Source organism: Pteropus alecto, unplaced genomic scaffold, assembly GCF_000325575.1.
Source record: "Pteropus alecto unplaced genomic scaffold, ASM32557v1 scaffold123, whole genome shotgun sequence".
NCBI classification, from domain to species: Eukaryota; Metazoa; Chordata; class Mammalia; order Chiroptera; family Pteropodidae; genus Pteropus; species Pteropus alecto.
The window spans coordinates 7,838,309-7,855,466 of record NW_006433950.1 but is presented as its reverse complement, the minus strand read 5'-3'; the positions used below and the strand labels follow the sequence as shown (position 1 = coordinate 7,855,466).

At 41.2% G+C, this 17,158-nt stretch overlaps 1 protein-coding gene across 1 annotated transcript in view; it reads left to right on the top strand.

The window, feature by feature from the left end:
• Positions 1-6,907, top strand: part of CNGB1 (cyclic nucleotide gated channel beta 1) — a 62,956-nt gene extending 56,049 nt beyond the window's left edge. The window contains exon 32 of the mRNA XM_025044603.1: positions 6,899-6,907. Within this exon, the coding sequence (XP_024900371.1) occupies positions 6,899-6,907 (9 nt within the window). The remainder of the gene's footprint in view (positions 1-6,898) is intronic.
• Positions 6,908-17,158: the final 10,251 nt, after the last annotated feature.

Below are 17,158 nucleotides of genomic sequence, written 5' to 3'. Positions count from 1 at the left end.
GGGGTGGGGGGAGGGGGCTGTGAGCATTTCTGAGCATCTCCTCTGCCAGTCACCAACTCTCATCAGCAGGGATTAATCTACTACTGGCTTTGGACACCCTTGCTATAGAGATGAGGGCAGCAACTGAGATAAAACCTAGAAGATGAAATCTCACAACTGACACCACTGAAGTCCCTGAATTTTCTCCAGATCATGGCATGTTACTATTATGATTCAGAAAAAGGGTTGGGGGGAGTAATTTGATCAGTGGATATCTATTGAGGATTTGATTCACATACTGAATGGCTCTTGGGGGAGTGGGTGATTAAAAGCAAAAGCTAGTATGTTTGTTTCCACCAGCAACAACGAACACAAAAGGCCCAGATTTCTGATAGGTACTGCCCATTTTATACAAAATTACAAGAACATTGGGAACTGCTGATGGGGCCTTTGAGAGCTTGCAAATGTCTGTATTTGTCCATCAAACTAAAAGCAGAACATTCATTTCCTCCGTGGAAAAATTAAATAGTATGGGAGTTCTCAGCCTGGTCAGAGCATTTCCAAATTCCAGGGTGACGAACAGGTTTATTTAGTTGATGACATATCACGTGATCCGAGTGATCGTCACATTGAATATAATGATAAGTGACATTATTTTATCCTTAAAAAAAACTTCTGTTAATTTATTTTAATAGGTAGTAATATATTTACATGAGTATGAAAGGGACTCAGTGAAAATTCTCCCTCTTACCCCAGGCGCCCAACCTCCCCGCTCCCCTTCCAGAAGCGACGACTGTTATCAGTTTCCTGTGTATCCTTTCAGAGATATTTGAAGTTTACACAGAGAACTGTGTAAACGTATCCTTGTTCCCTTCCATTTTTAGTTTTAAACAATTGGTAGCCTACCAGAGCCGCCGTTATCTTTCACTTGATTTATTTGGGAGCATCTTCGGTTTCGGTACATAGAGAGCATGCCTGCTTATTTCACGGCCACACTCTGGTCCATTGCATGGAAGGACCGTAACACTTAGCTGCTCTCCCATGGACGCGCATTTGCGTTGTCTCCAATTTTATGCTGTTAAGCACGATGTTGCAATAAAACATCAAAGCTTCACCCTAAACACTGTTTTTAAATCAGAGAAGTCTGGAGGTTTGGGTTATTATTATTTTTTCTTTACCGTCCCCATTTATCATTTCCATATTTGCACTGAATATTCTAAGGTCCAAGCGTAGAGAATACTTCCATCTTTAGCGAGTATTTCAGATATATCGATAAAGTAAGCTCGTTGCCCTCAGGTAGATGGCAAAATGTTTCAAGGGCATCCTCACTCTGAGGGCCTGTTTTATAAGGAATCTTGTTTTTATATGAATGTACTTATTCTTTTAGCTATCAACCCTTGAATATATACTGCTTATTCTATAAAGCAAGATATTTTTGAGGTTCCCAAGAATTGTCCTGGAAAGAAAAATTGATTTTGAAATGAGATTAACAGTGTCTTAATTTCACTGAGCTATCTCATTACACTTGACACTTTCACAAAACTTGGATGTTAGATAAATTGAATTGGAGGCTGGCATTATTCTCCAAATAGAATTGTACAGGTCGATGAGCAAGGTATGGAGGGTACAGCTCAGAGACACTGTAATTCTGCGGCTGAAACAGGATTTTTGTTCATGTGTGTTAAATCTCTACTAATTTAAAATGTCTCAATACTTTCTGCATTTTGGTAGAAAATAAATAGCAAGCTATTTTTTTTTTAACTACATGAATATTTTAAATAAAATTAAAGCCATGCAGCTGTTTAAAATTTCATTATCAAAATGTATTCAACTACCTGGAATATTTTCATCTGCTTTCCTAGTAAATGTGAACTGCATTTTACACTCCAGCTTTCATCTTATTACAGTGCATTTTAATTAAAAGTATTTAGACAAATATTCCTGGCTTGTGGATTCGTTTCAGAAGCTGATCACGTATGACAGACACTTTTGTGAGAAAACCTACGTTTATTTCCTGGCTCAGCCTCCCTGGCTCATCTCCCACTGACATCTTTGAGACCTTCATCCATCCTGCATCCCTGTGGCTGAGTGATATCCTTGTGGCATACCTTATCAAGCCTCCCTAGACCCTAAGATTCTACGACCCCTTAAAACAGCCCCTTTATGTCTAGACTCACCTGCTGGTCTCACCAAGCCAATCGCTTACAAATTTCCCAGCCCCAGGTTTGTTTGATGGTACAGAGTACAAATAAACATGGGCTCTGGGTTCCAACTCTATAGCTTCCAGCCCCAGAATGACCACATCCCACAGGCGACCATGGACGTCTCCGAGACCCCATGATCTCATCTCATAAGATGGAGATAATATATTACACCACACAGGGCTACCGTGACGATCAGATAATAGATTGGCATCGCCAAGTTCGAATGGGCGTGAGGAGTAAAGCTGACTTCTATTCCCCTTCCTCTGCTACATCAGGAGTAGAACCCTCTGGAAAACTCAGTCTTCTCTGAATTCTGCCTGTGTCTTGGGTTATATGCATAGAAAGGGTGTGATCGTCTCTTTCTTTGCTCTTTAACTAAGAGCTGGTACTAAGACCAAGAGAAATGTTAATTATAGCAATATAAATATCACAGCTTCTCCTCCATCCATGAATCCATTTAATCCATTTTCGTACAAAAACAGACCCTAAAACTCCTTAACCAAAGCTTATTTTCCCAGGTCGGTCACTCTGCTCTAGGCTAGACCCAGGGAAGGCTTCATGAGCGTGTGACCAGTGCAGTCACACATGGCCCTATGCTCAGAGGGACCCCGTGCTTAATTAATGCTCTGCTGTCACCATTTAAAAATTCTTAATAATTTTTGAACAAAAGAGTCCTGCATTTTTATTTGCACTGGGCCTCAAATATTACATAGCCTGTCCTGGCTTGGTTGGAATACCGCCCGATGTCTGAAAAGGCCACTGGGAGAGGGAGATAGAGATGAGTCTCTTTTGCACCCAGTTTCCATCTCCCTCCTTCCAGACACAGGATCCTGCTCCCTTTTGAAACCTCACCTTTCAATTATGCTCAAATGTGGTGACTTGAGCTAAGACCATTGGCTCTCTTTCCTGAATATCCAATATGGAGAGCTGCTGCCCCTTCTTCCTTGCTAACGGAACCCCAATTTTGTTTTGGGCAGCAACATGCTGAGCCCCAGAAATGAAGCCCCGGTGTAAGCCAGTCACGCTCTTCTGATCCTTTATGTCCGATACCCACTTTCCCAGCCTCCTTTGTGGCTAGTTCCAACCAATGAAATATAAAGGGAAGGACGATGGGTGGCCTCCTTGATAAAAAGAAAACTCCCTATTTCCACTGTCTATCTTTCTTCCTGCTTGCAATACTGTTGGGAGGAAGTATTTGGAGCTGCAGCAGCCACTTTGTGATCAAATGGCCAAAGGATCAAAGATGCAGACTGTGACATGCGTGAATTGCAACACCAACCCCCAAACCATTCATCTCCATAAGACAGTGAGATGCTTTTACTGTTTAAGCTATTCTTAGTCATGATCTCTGTTACCTGCAGCTGAAAACATTCTGGTAGTAGAGCAATGAGATGGGCGGGAAAGGAAAAAAAGCGGGAGCAGATGCATCACAACTTCGGCATCCTGACCCCACAGGTTATTCGTCTTGTTGCTCAGATTCTTGTTACTAACTTATTACTAACTGTTTTTCCTGCTTTGGTCTTCTGCTTTTCCCTAATTACATGTGAATGTTGAAAAAATTCATCTTTGCCTTAAGTTAGTCAGAGTTGGTTTCTGTTGCTTGCAAGGAAAGAAATTTCACTGATGCAGATACAAGTACTTCTGGGAGTTTCCTGGTTACTTAAAATTCAAGATCTAGGCTACTCATTCTGAGTGCGATTTTTGGTCTAGTACAGGCATTTGCGGTGTCTAAATTCAAACGTCGGGAAGAGAATCTAGGAGAAGGGAATAGAGAAAGGAGGCGGGGTTGTTTTGACCAACATCAGATTCAAATACTTCTCGGTGGATGGGAAAATGACTAGGAGAGAGTGATTTAATTCTCCCACAAGGAGAATTTGCGTTTCAAGACTCATTTCCCACAGGCTTTCCCAGCTCCCTCCCCGTCCTGAAAAGGGACACAGCAGCAAAGATCTCGGGACAGACCCTCCTCATCAATGATCCTTTAGACTCAACTGCCTCTCACTGCTGTCTTTCAGTTAAGTGCTGAGAACACAGGTGATTCTCATTGTGGTTTTCAGAGAGCTTTCCCATTCAGTTAGTCTTGTCCACCACGCTGCTGTGATGTGATCAGGAAGGGGATTATTAGAGCCAAATTAGACAAGGAATTCCAAACCTAGCCAGGCACAGGAAATAATCCTCAGGGAATCAGCACCTTGGCTAGCGACAGAAACAGTTGGGAAACGAGGCTCCTGAAGCCACTGTCCTGCTTCTGCGACAGACCTGCAGTGTGACCTCAGCTGGGTAACTTTCATTCATTTGATAAATATTTTTAAAATTCCTTCTATGTGCCGAGCACTGTTCCAGTCACTTTCTGGGCTTCGGGAGTTCCATATTTTAGCTAGATGGACTAAAACAATTTTAGCATAAGAGTTGTTATAAGAAGATTCAATGAAGGTTTGATAAGCCAGCTGTAACCATATTGTCTCCGTCTGCTCAGCTGCCATAACAAGACACCGCAGGCTGGGTGGTTGAAGCAACAGAAGTTTATTTCCCCACAGTCCTAGAAGCCAGGAAGTACTAGATCACGGCTTCGGTTTCTGGCGAGGACTCTCTTTCTGGCTTGCAGATGGCCAACCTCTCACTTGTCCTCACAAGGCCTTTCTTTGGTGCATGTGGATAGAGAGAGCATGAGCTCCTTGGTGTCTCTTTTTACAAGGGCACTAATCCTAACGGATTAGGGCTCCACCCTTATGACCTCATTTAACCTTAATTATTCCCTTAGAGGCCTCGTCTCCAAATATAGCCACACTGCAGGTTAGGGTTTCAACATATGAATAGGGGTGGTGGGGGGGACACATTCAGTTGTGGATGGCAACATTTTCGGGATTCAGTATCCTGAGCACACTCTCCTCCAGTATCCCTTCAGAAATAAAGAGAAAAAAGATCTGAGTGCTCTTCTAATTTTATTCTTTCAATGGGTATAAAGTATTGGCATCGCCAAAGGGTCTTCACTGGTTACCGTGGTAGAATGCCAGATTTAGCAAATAAAAATACGAGATACTCAGTTAAATTTCAACTTCAGATAAACAATGAATGGAGGGTTTTGTTTTAAGTATAAGTGTTGCCCATGCAATATTGGGATATTTTTATGGTAAAAATTATTTATTATTTATCTCAAATTCACATTAAGCTGGGTGTCCTGTATTTTATCTGGTAACTCTACTGCACTGCACAACAGGGGCTGCAGCCTCCACTGCTGAGCTTGGCTCTGAGGCATTCCAGCACCTCCCAGCCTTATTCTGGGAAGGCAAGAATAAGCTTTTGATTGGATGCCTCATCCCCGCCCTTCTCCAGAGCCAGTCATGATTGGTGGAGGAGAAGGGAAAGAACCCACCCCAGTCTTTATCAATGTTTGGTTCTAATAGTCATGCTTATTAATTTTATGCTGAATGCACACACGAAGTATTCTGTATCAGAGACAGATTACTTATTAATTACCTTAAAGTAAATAATAAGTACATCACGTCACCGGCACTTCCCCCAGGTCTTACCCTGGGCCAAGGTTCAAATGTCCTGTGCAAGTAGCCAGACACTTCACAGGTGAGGCATGAGGAAAAACAATGTACTTCTGCTTATAAAGAGGTAGGAGTAGCTACCCTCCCTCCCTTCTTGAAAGATTCTCCTAAGAAATCTAATGGGCCAGAAACTTTCCTCCCACCCTTTGGTTTGCAAAAAATCCCTCCAGGAGCTAGACAGCCCCCCAGTGTCTCTGCTTTTACTGCCTAGCAGAGTCTCCAAGTTCTGGGACTTCACCCCTTTTGATGTAAATACCCAGGGACATAGCGCTGGTGTCTTCTGCACCTTGGGGCTTCATCTAGGGACTTGGGCCCAGTTGCAGCCATTTGGCCGTCTCCCTGGATTGGATAAGAGGGACTTTATCATCCTTTCAGAGGAGAGCAATTAGCTAGACAAATGGCTACAGACCTAATGATCACAGATTTGCAGAGTCGCAGGAGGCTGGAGCTTTTCCCTGGAGCCCTGAGAAATCCAGGGCCGTTGTGTTTTCCTGCAGTCAGTCTCTGTAAAGATGTGTAGGGACCGCGCTGGTCAACCCCACTTTCTGCATTTCTGGATTTTTAAAACTAAAAGCGCTTTGCTACTTAAAGAAAGGGGAAAAAAAAAAAGAACTTCAAGTGTTTCCAGGTGGCTCTAAAAGAATAATTTAGGTAAAACTTCCATATATAAGCCTGAAGGAAGTAAATGGCTTTAAAATCAGTTTGACCTCAATGCCATGACAGATAATATATTGGATGACTTTAGGCAAATCTGTGATGAACAGTACCTGCCAGGAAAGAAACTGTCGGAAAGGACTATGAGCCACAAAAGTTGGTACCAAAAAATAATAATCAAAACCTAAGTTTAGTTCGAAACGATAGAATTGAGAATGTAGGTAGATTCTCTTTTAAAATTATTCCTAAGAATTATTACAGGATGACTATGGAGAAGAAATTTTTGAAGACTAGCAAAGCAGATTAGAAACTTTGATTCATATTTGAGCTATCCATTGTGATCCGGGGTAATTCTTCCCTAACATAAAGGAAAGTGAGAATATTTTTCTTAATTTTTCAGCAGATGATATAATGTTGAATGGTACAACTAACAAACAGCGCTCAAAGCCCTGTATGCTTGGGGACTTGGAGCTGTTCGGCTTAGCGATTTCTTTTTGCTGTTTGTAGACTATCTAGCAGAAAAGACCATTACTCTTTTAAATCAATCAAAATAAGGAAGTGGTCTGCTATAGAGACTTTATGCATTTCTTTAATGTTTTGTTTTATTGTAAACTTTGGTTTCTGCTGAAGGCTTGCTTAAATCTCTTTGTGTTCCATGTATTAAGAAGCTGCATGTGCGTGATATCTTCAATGAGCTTTCTTATATTGCATTCTATTAAGTGTTTCATGACTTGTATGTGTACTTAACACAGAATTGCTGTCCTCAATCCCATTAGAATGCTTATAAATGACATCTACGATGTCCCCTACATTGTCATTGATTCTTTATTCGGTCCTTTGATGTACTCAAATTTGGTATTTATGTGAACTAGATGTCCCTGTTTGATTAGACTCTGCCAGCCTTAGAAACGTGACCCCGCGCTTTCTTTTTGCTGGACACTGTGTCTGCTTCCTTGGCTCTAGGCTTACATTCCCTTTCTTATTATTTTGTAACATTTTAGATGTTTATAGTTATGGAAACTGTGTATGCATGTACCTGTACTCTAGCCTGATATATATGCATCTCCCCAGGCATTGAAAGAAGTCTATTTTTTGCCTTCCTTCTTTTGTTGAGCTTTAGTGTGACATTTAGTAATTTCCCTTAGTCACATGACGGAATGCGCTTTTTGAGATAGTCCACTGTGTTATAACTTTGGGACCGCTCATCTTCATAATCCCCTTGAAATTTATTCTGCCCAAATGGTTATGTAATTTTTCAAGAATATTGTCTGTTTTGAAGCTCGGCGTAGTGCATAATTCTGCTCACCTGTAATCTGAGCTCTCTGATTCTTCCACAGAGATGGAATCTGACAGCATAAAAGCACATTAAAATTGACTATCAAAGCATATAGCCTTAACTTTTAACTGATTCTATGTCTTTGACTTATTAAAGCAAAATATTTTCATTTAAGGATTTTATTTTTTCCCCTCTCAGACAACTCTATTCTTGCAAGGCTTTATCTCCAGGCAGAATCTAGAAAAAATTAATGTTCTTTATATCGATCTATACATTGATTTCAGTGGTTGGGGAGCAGTTCAGCTGATGGAATGAAAAAATAGGAAAAAAAAACAACCCTGCACATATGAAGCACATTATTTGAACAAAAGAAATTATTTCTATTGAATAAATAATTCAATTATCTTCTTTAATGTAATTTTCCTTATTATTAACCAAACCCCAAATGAAATACTGGATATATTGGGTAGGTGTACAAAGCTTGTATACCAGAAGTGTGTGGCCAACCAGGATAAGAAGTGACATTCTTTTTTAGCTGAGCCTTTGTTGTGTGATATCAGCTCATCGAGCTGACAGGTTCATTAATCAAGGCACACTTGCGTCCAGCAAGCTGAAAAGACAGGCTTCATTTGCTGAGGATTCATTACAGGAAAAATAACTCTTATTAAAACCCCTCAGCAGAGCACACTTATCAACAAAACAGAGGCAGTGGCTGTGACATCTCTGGACACACAGAAATTACAAATGCAATTTCCGGACCAAAAAAAAAAAGGGATAGTTTGGAGAATAAGAACACATTTACATTTCAATGGATGCCAGTTCAGAAGGTAATTTTTCACAGTAACGTAAATATATTTTAAATCACCACGAAATTAATTGCAGGTGTTTTCCTTGTTTGGCTTTTATTATGAAGCTGATGACTTCGCACTGACTGGGTTAATGGACTTTTTCCATGAATGCTTTAGTTACCTATTTAAGCATTATTAGAATTAAACTTTTTTTATTTATTGAAAGTTTATTGTTCAACTCTGTGCCTTTAAAACTCTTTTTGAATTTGAGCTGATCCAGATAGAACATAGCCTCCTTTATGTAACTGTATCAGGCATAAAAGAGATACATCTAGGAAGCTTACAGGGTGAGGCAAATAATTAATGGCAAATGAAATATAAAAATCAGGCATAGACCTGCCTCATAAGTCCATGGCTCGTAACTGGCTACATTCTTTTATGTTGTTAATGCCTGAACTGCCTGTGCCAGACGAGTCATCTATCCCCGTCTTTCAAAGCTGTCTCCGAAATCTGCCCACTGGATTCTGATTCCAGTAGCAAAAAGGCGACTTGTTTTTTTCCTTCTGTAGTTTCTGCCTTTTCCAAACCCTTCTAGATTGTAAATTTCCCAAGAATGAAATAATCTGGAGATGATATACATATCGGTAGTTTCGGTTTGCCCTTTGTCTCTACGTGCACGTTCTTGTCTGTACAAGTGGCCTCGTTTTTGGCTTGGAAAATATAGTCACTTTAGTGAAATAGTGCAGTTTTAATGTGATACTGTATGCGTTTCTGGGTCATACAGTAATAATGGCCGTATATGTAAGGTATCAGTCAATAAATAGTTACTGAGATTCTATCGGACCCCAATTAGGTGTGACGTTTAAGGATGGGTTTGAAGAGTCATGTGCTCTGCAGATGGAGGTTACTATTATTTGTTAATGTAATTATGCACTACAGTGCAATCTCCTTTTAGAGATAGTAGTGTAAATGCAGGACTAATTTGTCTCCTTTCCCCATTCAAAGGCCCTTGTTTATTTCAGGGTCCACAAAGTTCCTACTCTTTGAAGTGTTTGCTTTGCCCAGAAAATGGTCTCAGGAGCATGGCCCCAGTGACAGATTATATTTAGCAAAGTCTCAGTGTTATTCTCCTTCAGTAAATGTTCAATTAAAAGAAAATTGTTATTTGTTCAGTTTGTTGGCTGATTCTTATTTTCGGCAACTAGAAAGTAATTTAGAAATCAAATATTTGGTTCATAAGTGATTTATGTTGGTAGTTTTAGTGGAACTTACATGTGATCATTATTTAGACACTCGTGTTTCGTTACTGTTTTATTGCTTCTCTCAGAATCGTTCTTAATATTTTTCATAATGTTAATTGGCCATATTTGAAATTTTAACCTTTTCTTATCACACTCCGAGGGTCAAAAAAAATTTTTTTTTTTGGAAAATATATATGTACTCTTAATTAAATACTTAATTTGTAGTTTTATTGGGTTATTAGAATTTTGTGCCATAGATTCTTCAAAAGTACATTTTCTCTCAAGGAAAAGATATAACTAGCACGTCAAGCAGTAAATCGATAAAAGAACAAGAGGACCACAGGACACAGGAATTGTATGGCTGCCTTTTTCATGTTCCAGGCATCCTGATTGGCTGCTTCATACACGTTCTGAGGTTCATTACTTATTTCGTCACCAGGATGAAGGACTCAAAGTCACTGAGGTTTAGCCTCTGGGTTTAACTTCACATTTGACCTAATTTCTTGCTGCCTCGTCATATAGTTCAGCTTGGGGTTTCCCTGTCCCGTTCATCCTCCCTGCTCCCCACCTTTCTCCTCACTGCTGCTGTGCCTGTTCATCACTAGGTGGTGCTAAGACTCGAGTTATAGCTGCTAGAGGTTCGGGGAAGACTTCCTGGAGCCAACGGGGTAGAATCTGAGAACTGGAAGATCCCTCTTAAGCTCATCTGGGCAGCACGGTTTGTGTTACAAATGAAGACACAGAAACTCAGTGAAAATAACTAACTCGTCAGATTTCCATAGATCTTTCTCCTCCTTCTCTCCCTTTTCCTTCTTTTATTGTGTTTGTTAATAGCCCCCAGTGTAACCTCATCTGAGAAGGAGCCCAGGAAGGGATTCGCCTCAGAAATGATGCAGTCAGATTTGCTTTGCAGAAAGGGAGCTCTGGCAGCTGCAGGGTACCTACCATCGCTCATTCATCCAAGAAGCAGTTGCTGACTATGGACTTTTTGCTTTGCTCAGTGCTGAGCACTGGGAATAAAATGAGGCCAGGGTCCTAGGAACTCACATTCTCTTAGGGAATACAGAAACAAACAAACAAACAAATCACACCCTAAATCGAAGATGCTGTAATAGAGGTGATTATTGGACACTCTGGTCACTTAGAGGAATTCGAAACCAGCTGCATGAGGAATTTAAAGGGAAGAGTTCAAAGAGATAATAGTAGAGGCTGAAGGACACACAGGTCTTGCAGGCTGAGGAATGGGAGGAAGGGCCTTCCAGGCAGAGCAGAGCCAGAGAGAGGCTTGGTAGGGAGCAGCTGGTTGTGGCTGATGCCCAGAGGGCTCGGGGCAAAGGGGCACTGGCAGTCCTGGCAGGAGGGGAAGGGACTGTGAAGGCCTCATCTGAGGTGTTACCCTCGGGAGTTTGCCCTTTGTCCTGAACGCTGTGGGACAGCTCAGGAAGGAGTACTATAGCTCGGGGAATGGCGTGGACAGATCTGCTTTTCAGAAAAGTACCTGCTGGCTTTATGGAGGCCCAGAGGTGAGGAAGGCTCCGGTCGGAGGCTGGAATTACAGAACAGTGCCAGGCGGGGGCGGCACAATGGAGACCGGAGAGGGAGGCGTGTAGGTGAGAGAATTTAGCAGTGGAAAAGCAGTGACTGGGGTTATAACCAATCGCCCTCGGGCTGTTCCAACTTTAGTGCTTGAATTACTTATAAAGCATTGAAAAAAAAGGTGAGTTTTAATTAAATGCACATATTACTTGGATAGCATCTTTGAAATTACGTTTCAAGTATAATTTAATAGAATCCCAATGCGAAGAAGATAAAATCTTCCCATAGAGCAACCCCCGACCCCTCAAAGGGATCTGGAGCCCACTTCCCCATGCCCTGCCTCAGCGCCGACTGATTGGAATTAGGGAGACAGAGCTTTGCTTGCCACCTTTGCCACCCTTTTCCTCTTCCAGGACATGCCACCGATGTCTTCTCTCTGTTGTCCAAATCCTCTTCCACCAGGGCTGTCTGTTGGCTGCCGCCCCTGATGGTGGCTGAGGACATTATCTCTCTCTTCCGGACCTATGGTCACCCAGGCCAGCCTGAAGTGGCACGCTTGGTTAGGAGCACTGCCTCTCCTTGCAGCTGGAAGGGAAGAACTTGGTGGGCTGTCGAGGGGGCTTCCCTGGCTAGGCTCCGAGCTGCCACTTGCCCCTGGAGGACCTTGTCTTTTGAAGAATTTCCAAGTCCAGAAACAGGCTGTTTTCCTTTTGTCCTACTCAGGCACTCATTACATTTATTATTGCTATTCGCGTCACTTTGGCACCCCAAATGACAAGTTCTGCAAACCGAATTGTATTGCGCATGTGTCCAGGAGGCTGTGAGTACAAAGAGGGGCAAGCGAAGTCCTGAGCGAAAAGAGGACCCTTTGAATGCTTTGAGAGTATGGTCATTCCTTCGTTTTCTTCACGTAGATTTGCAAGTTTGGGGTTTTCTTTAAGAGGTAACAAAAGATCTCACATACTGAGGGCTTACCACGTGCCAGGCATTTTTAGTATTTTGTCTCCAATCCTCTGGGACCCTCCCCTGCTAGGAAAACTCGGCTCAGCTCTCTTCCTTGGCTCCCCACTGCACCCCCAGGCCTCTGCTCTGTGTCAGCACATTCCGGGGGCTCCGCGCAGGTCTGTGGGGAGTGTTGACTCTCCTCATTACAACCGTAACTATGGGCTCCATTTCTTTATTGATGGCAGTATTAAATCAGTACTTCATTTAGGCGGGGAAGTTAAGAGAGGCCTCTCTGAGAAGATGACACTTGAACTGAGACCGGAAGGATGGGGAGGAGCCACCATATACGGAACAAAAGTGCTCTCAGGGGCAGGCTGCGGTGAGTGAGCCCACCTCGCCCGGATTTGCACCTGGAGGTCATCTCTACTCTGATGTTGGATACACGTTATCGACCATCCCTCCTACTCCCAGAGCTTGAAAACATTTTACCTGTAGGAAAAGGTTATTTTGATCACACAGCATCCTTCTGCTCTGCTGCCCTTCGATGCCACGGTAAACACTGTGCCATGAGTGTCCGGGAAGCGCCAGCTGCTTGGCCCACCTGCCGTATTTCCATGAGAACTTCGCAGCCAGTCATCAGCCCTGGTCAACTCCATTCGATTTATGGCTGGGCAAATTAATGATCTAATGTTTCATGGAGACAGAATTAGAGGGACTAAAAGTTTGATAGTGGTGACGAGTGAAAAAATATATATATAAGTTCATTTCATTTGAATGCCCAGTTTGATTTTCTAAACTTTCCTCGGCCTTTACATAGTTTCCTCAGTAAAGATCGACGCCTTCATCTGCCACCCTTGTTTTTATTTATTTTTTATTTCTGTAGGTGATGCGTTTGGAAATGAAACCCATCGTCCAGAGATTTTCGTCACCTCCACGGTTGGCCTCCCACTGCCATGTTGTAACACTCTCGGGGTGTGGGAGGAGCATTGTGCCAGGGATGTTCCAGGCCAATGTAGACAAGATAATCTTGGGGTCTGTAGCAGCTCAGTAGGGATGGATGGCTCCTGGTAGAGTTTCTGAAAGCTTGGCGTTTCTCAAAACAGCTGTAATTAGTATCTCTTTAACTAATACCCTTTTTACTCCTGAGTTAAGTCATTCATGCCATTTCAACTGCTTTGACCAAACTTGGGGGCAGGGAGGGGAAGGAAGACAGCTTTTTCTTAAATTTGAAAGTGGAAATGGGGGAAAAATCAGCAGAGAATATACATTAGTAAACTATTTCTGTTGTGTGGAAAATGTGTGTTTTTAGTATAGACATTTCTGGAAAGGCTTTGTTTTTCCTCTTTGGGATCAGGCCTTGAATATTATCTTTGTCGCCCACCAGGGCAGGCAGCCAGCTTTAAGAAAATCTAACTCTGACTTCTCCAGATAGAAACTGTTTAAGTCTTTTCTGAAATAGAGAGGTGATTAGGATCCTATATATGTTATTTTTAGACTCTAACAGTGCAAAATAAAAATCCTTTTGTTTATTTTCTTTTGTCATAAAACCAGAGACTACGTCATAGAAAATTTTCTATGCATTTGTCTGTCTTGATACGCATGGAAATTAAATTTAAGAATTCAATTATATATTTTCATTTAAATTTGTTAAGGGAGGGGAGGGTAAAAAAAAAAAAAAGGCGTGCTTGTGAATTAGAGAACAATAGAAAGTAAATGACATCTGATTATACACCTGGAGCAGAACAGCAGAGAAAGACAATGGGGCTGTCATGACGTGCGTTTTGTTTTCTATGAGTGGTACGTGAAAGTTACATTGCATGTCTTTCTACTGCTGAAGTGTGACAGGAAGGATAAAATAAAAACAAATGAAACAAAAAGCAAAGCCAACACAAAACGAAAACCTAACACAGGCTTCAGCTACCCATGTACTCTGAGGAAGTGAAGGCTTCACTAACAGGCGAAATGATCGTTGCCCTGGGGAGATTTTATCGCTGGGCCTTTAGACTAAAAGAAGCTAAATTTCTCTGCTTACTAAGTATCAGGAGATTTGAAAAGGGAGAGGGAGGAAGTTCGAGAGGGCCCTAAGAGACTCTGGGAAGTGACAAACAAGAGAAGGGGCCCAGAAGGCCAGGCTGAAGTCAGGGGACCTGGAGCGAGGCTTCCCTGAGCAAGAAGGGGCTGGCATCTTAGAGATGGTGATGCCTGACCTTGGGGTTCGCTCCGTGTCCTGGGGAGGTGGGCAGCAACCAGGAGGATCTGTGCTTTCCTTCTGGAGATTCTTGGAAAGACACAGCACCCAGGGAGAGCGGGCCTGTGCCGCTCCACCTGGAAACTAAAGCCTCGACATATTTTTAGCAGCAGATGGATTTGGTGAGATATGGTCAGTTACTGGCATTGTCGACATGCCAGGCTCGTGCGTATTGATAGTGCTGGCCTTATAACTTAGGTCAAGAGGCGTCTCTTGTCTATTTTTTGGAAGAGGTTATGAAGAAGTGGTGTTATATCTTCTCTAAATGTTTGGCCAAATTCACCAGTGAAACTGTCTGGGCCTGGAGTTTTCTTTATCAGAAAGATTTGACTATGAGTTCAATTTCTTATAACAGATAGTAGAGGACTGTTTAGTCTGGTTTGTCCATTTCTTCTTGGATGAGTTTTGGTAGTGTGGTTTAAAGGAATTGGTCCGTTTTGTCTAAGTTGTCAAACGTGTGTGTAAGGTTGTTTGTAATATTTCCTTAGGGTCTTTTAATGTTTGTGGGTTCCTTAATTATATCCACTCTCATTTCTTATATTGGTAACTTCTGTCTTCTCTCTTTTTTTCTTTGTCTATCTGGCTAGAGATTTATCAGTTCTAAGGACTAGCTTTTGGTTTCACTGGTTTTTCTCTATTGTTTTCCATTTTAAATTTTATTGATTTCTGCTCTTAACTTTATTATTTCCTTGCTTCTGTTTGCTTTGGATTTATTTTGTTCTTATCCTAGCTTTATAAAGTGGATTTGTCCTGTTTTTTCCTTTTAGTTCTAGCAGTTTTTGCTGCATGAATTTTGAAGCTCTGTTGTTAAGTGCATATACATTTAAGATTGTTATATCTTCTTGGTGAATTGACCCTCTTATCATTATATAATGTCCCTCTTTATTCATGGTAGTTAGTTTCCTTGCTCTGCAATTTATTTTGTCTAATGTTAATATAACCACTCCAGCTTTTTGTTTGCATGCCATATATTTTTCCATTTTTATGCTTTTAACATACTTGTACTATTCCAGGTAAAGTGAATTTCTTATATGTAGCATACAGTTGAGTCTTTTTTAAAAATCCAGTTTAATCTGTCTTTTGTTTGTTTGGTGTGTTTAGACTACTTATGCTTAATATAATTATTAATATGTTTGAAGTTAGGTCAACCATTCTCATGTTTGTTTTCTGTTTGTTCCTTCCATTTTTTGTTTCTCTGTTTGCTCTTCCTTGACTTCTTTTAGGTTCTTTCCATATTTTTAGTATACCATATAAATTTATCTATGGGGTTTTTAAATTCTATTTTTTTGTATAGTTTTTCTATATAAAGAAATTTTCTATTTATATACTGGAACATACTAGTTTTAGTTCTATACAAAATATTTTCTAGCTGTTCCGTACAAAGAAATACTCTACAAACAGTCTTTAGAAATTGCTTTAGGAATTACAATATTCACTTCTAACTTCTCACAGTCTCCTTAGAATTGATAGTCCACCACCTCAAATAGAATGTAGGAAGCTTTTCACCATTAGGACCTTTACTGTCCTCCAGTGGACTCTTGGGAGCTTATGGAACAATTATTGCTCCTAATATAAATGCGCTTTGCACGAAATCTCTCAAAGTAAAATACGAATGTGTGAAACTCCTAGATAAGCATGGAAGCTCAAGCCTATGCACTTAATTTAATCTATTCCTGTACCTAAATGAAATGACTCTAAAAGATTTAAGTGTTAAAAACCCATAAGAATGAAGACAATAGAAGGGCAACCTCCAGCAGACAAAGAGTGTCAAAGAATCTGGACTTAGAAACAGAGAAGTGGGCTGATGAGGCACAAAACCCCAAACAGGGATTAGGTGAAACTCTGACAGTGAATAATGAGACCTCCAGCCTCCTTCCCTCTCTTAGGTCTGAGAATATTGGCAGTCGGTATTATCTCCAACCTAGGCAGGAGATGGGACTATTCACCTCTGGGGTAACTGACCTAATAAAATTGATAATGAAGGCCCTCTAATGAAAGGATCTGATCCACATTCCCTCCCCCTACAAGAACCTCTCCAATCAAAAGCTCTTACCCACACTTATAGCGTCCAACTGACTTTGGAGTGGCCCATCCTTAAATATGACCAGAAAGTCAAGAATAACTTAACAGGAAGTCTCTAACTGAAAAGTAGAAACCAAAACAAAACAAACAGGGAAAAAAGTGAGAGAACACAGACAATCCAGGCAGCAAAAGAGAGAGGAAAAATACCCAAACCCTGTAATTCATAGTCACAGAGAGAGAAGGTGCAATTGCACTCTTGAAATGCTATTGATAAATGAATAGGCAAAAAGCAAGAAAATCTCTGGGAAATTAAAAATATTATGTGAGCGGGGAAATCAGTAGGTGGGTTGGACGATAAAGCTGAGGAAATTTCTCAGGAGCTAGAACAAAAAGCTAGAGAGAGATAAAAAATAGCAGAGAAAAGCAAAGTAGAATCGTATTAGGAGTTCCAAACACGGACCTCCCCAAATTCTGAAGAGAACCAAAAAAACAAAGGGGAGAAAAAAATATATCATGGAAATAACACAGGAAGTCCTCAACGACTGAAGCACAAAAATTTCTAGATCGAAAGTAACGTGCTCCGTGCCTAGCACCATGGATGATTCATTCTTCAGGGAATCAAATATTTCGGATATGTCCGGGTATTTCACAGTGTGTTTTACTCAGAGAGTTCCACCACTAAGTGAAGGAGGAAATATAGTGTATCTCTTC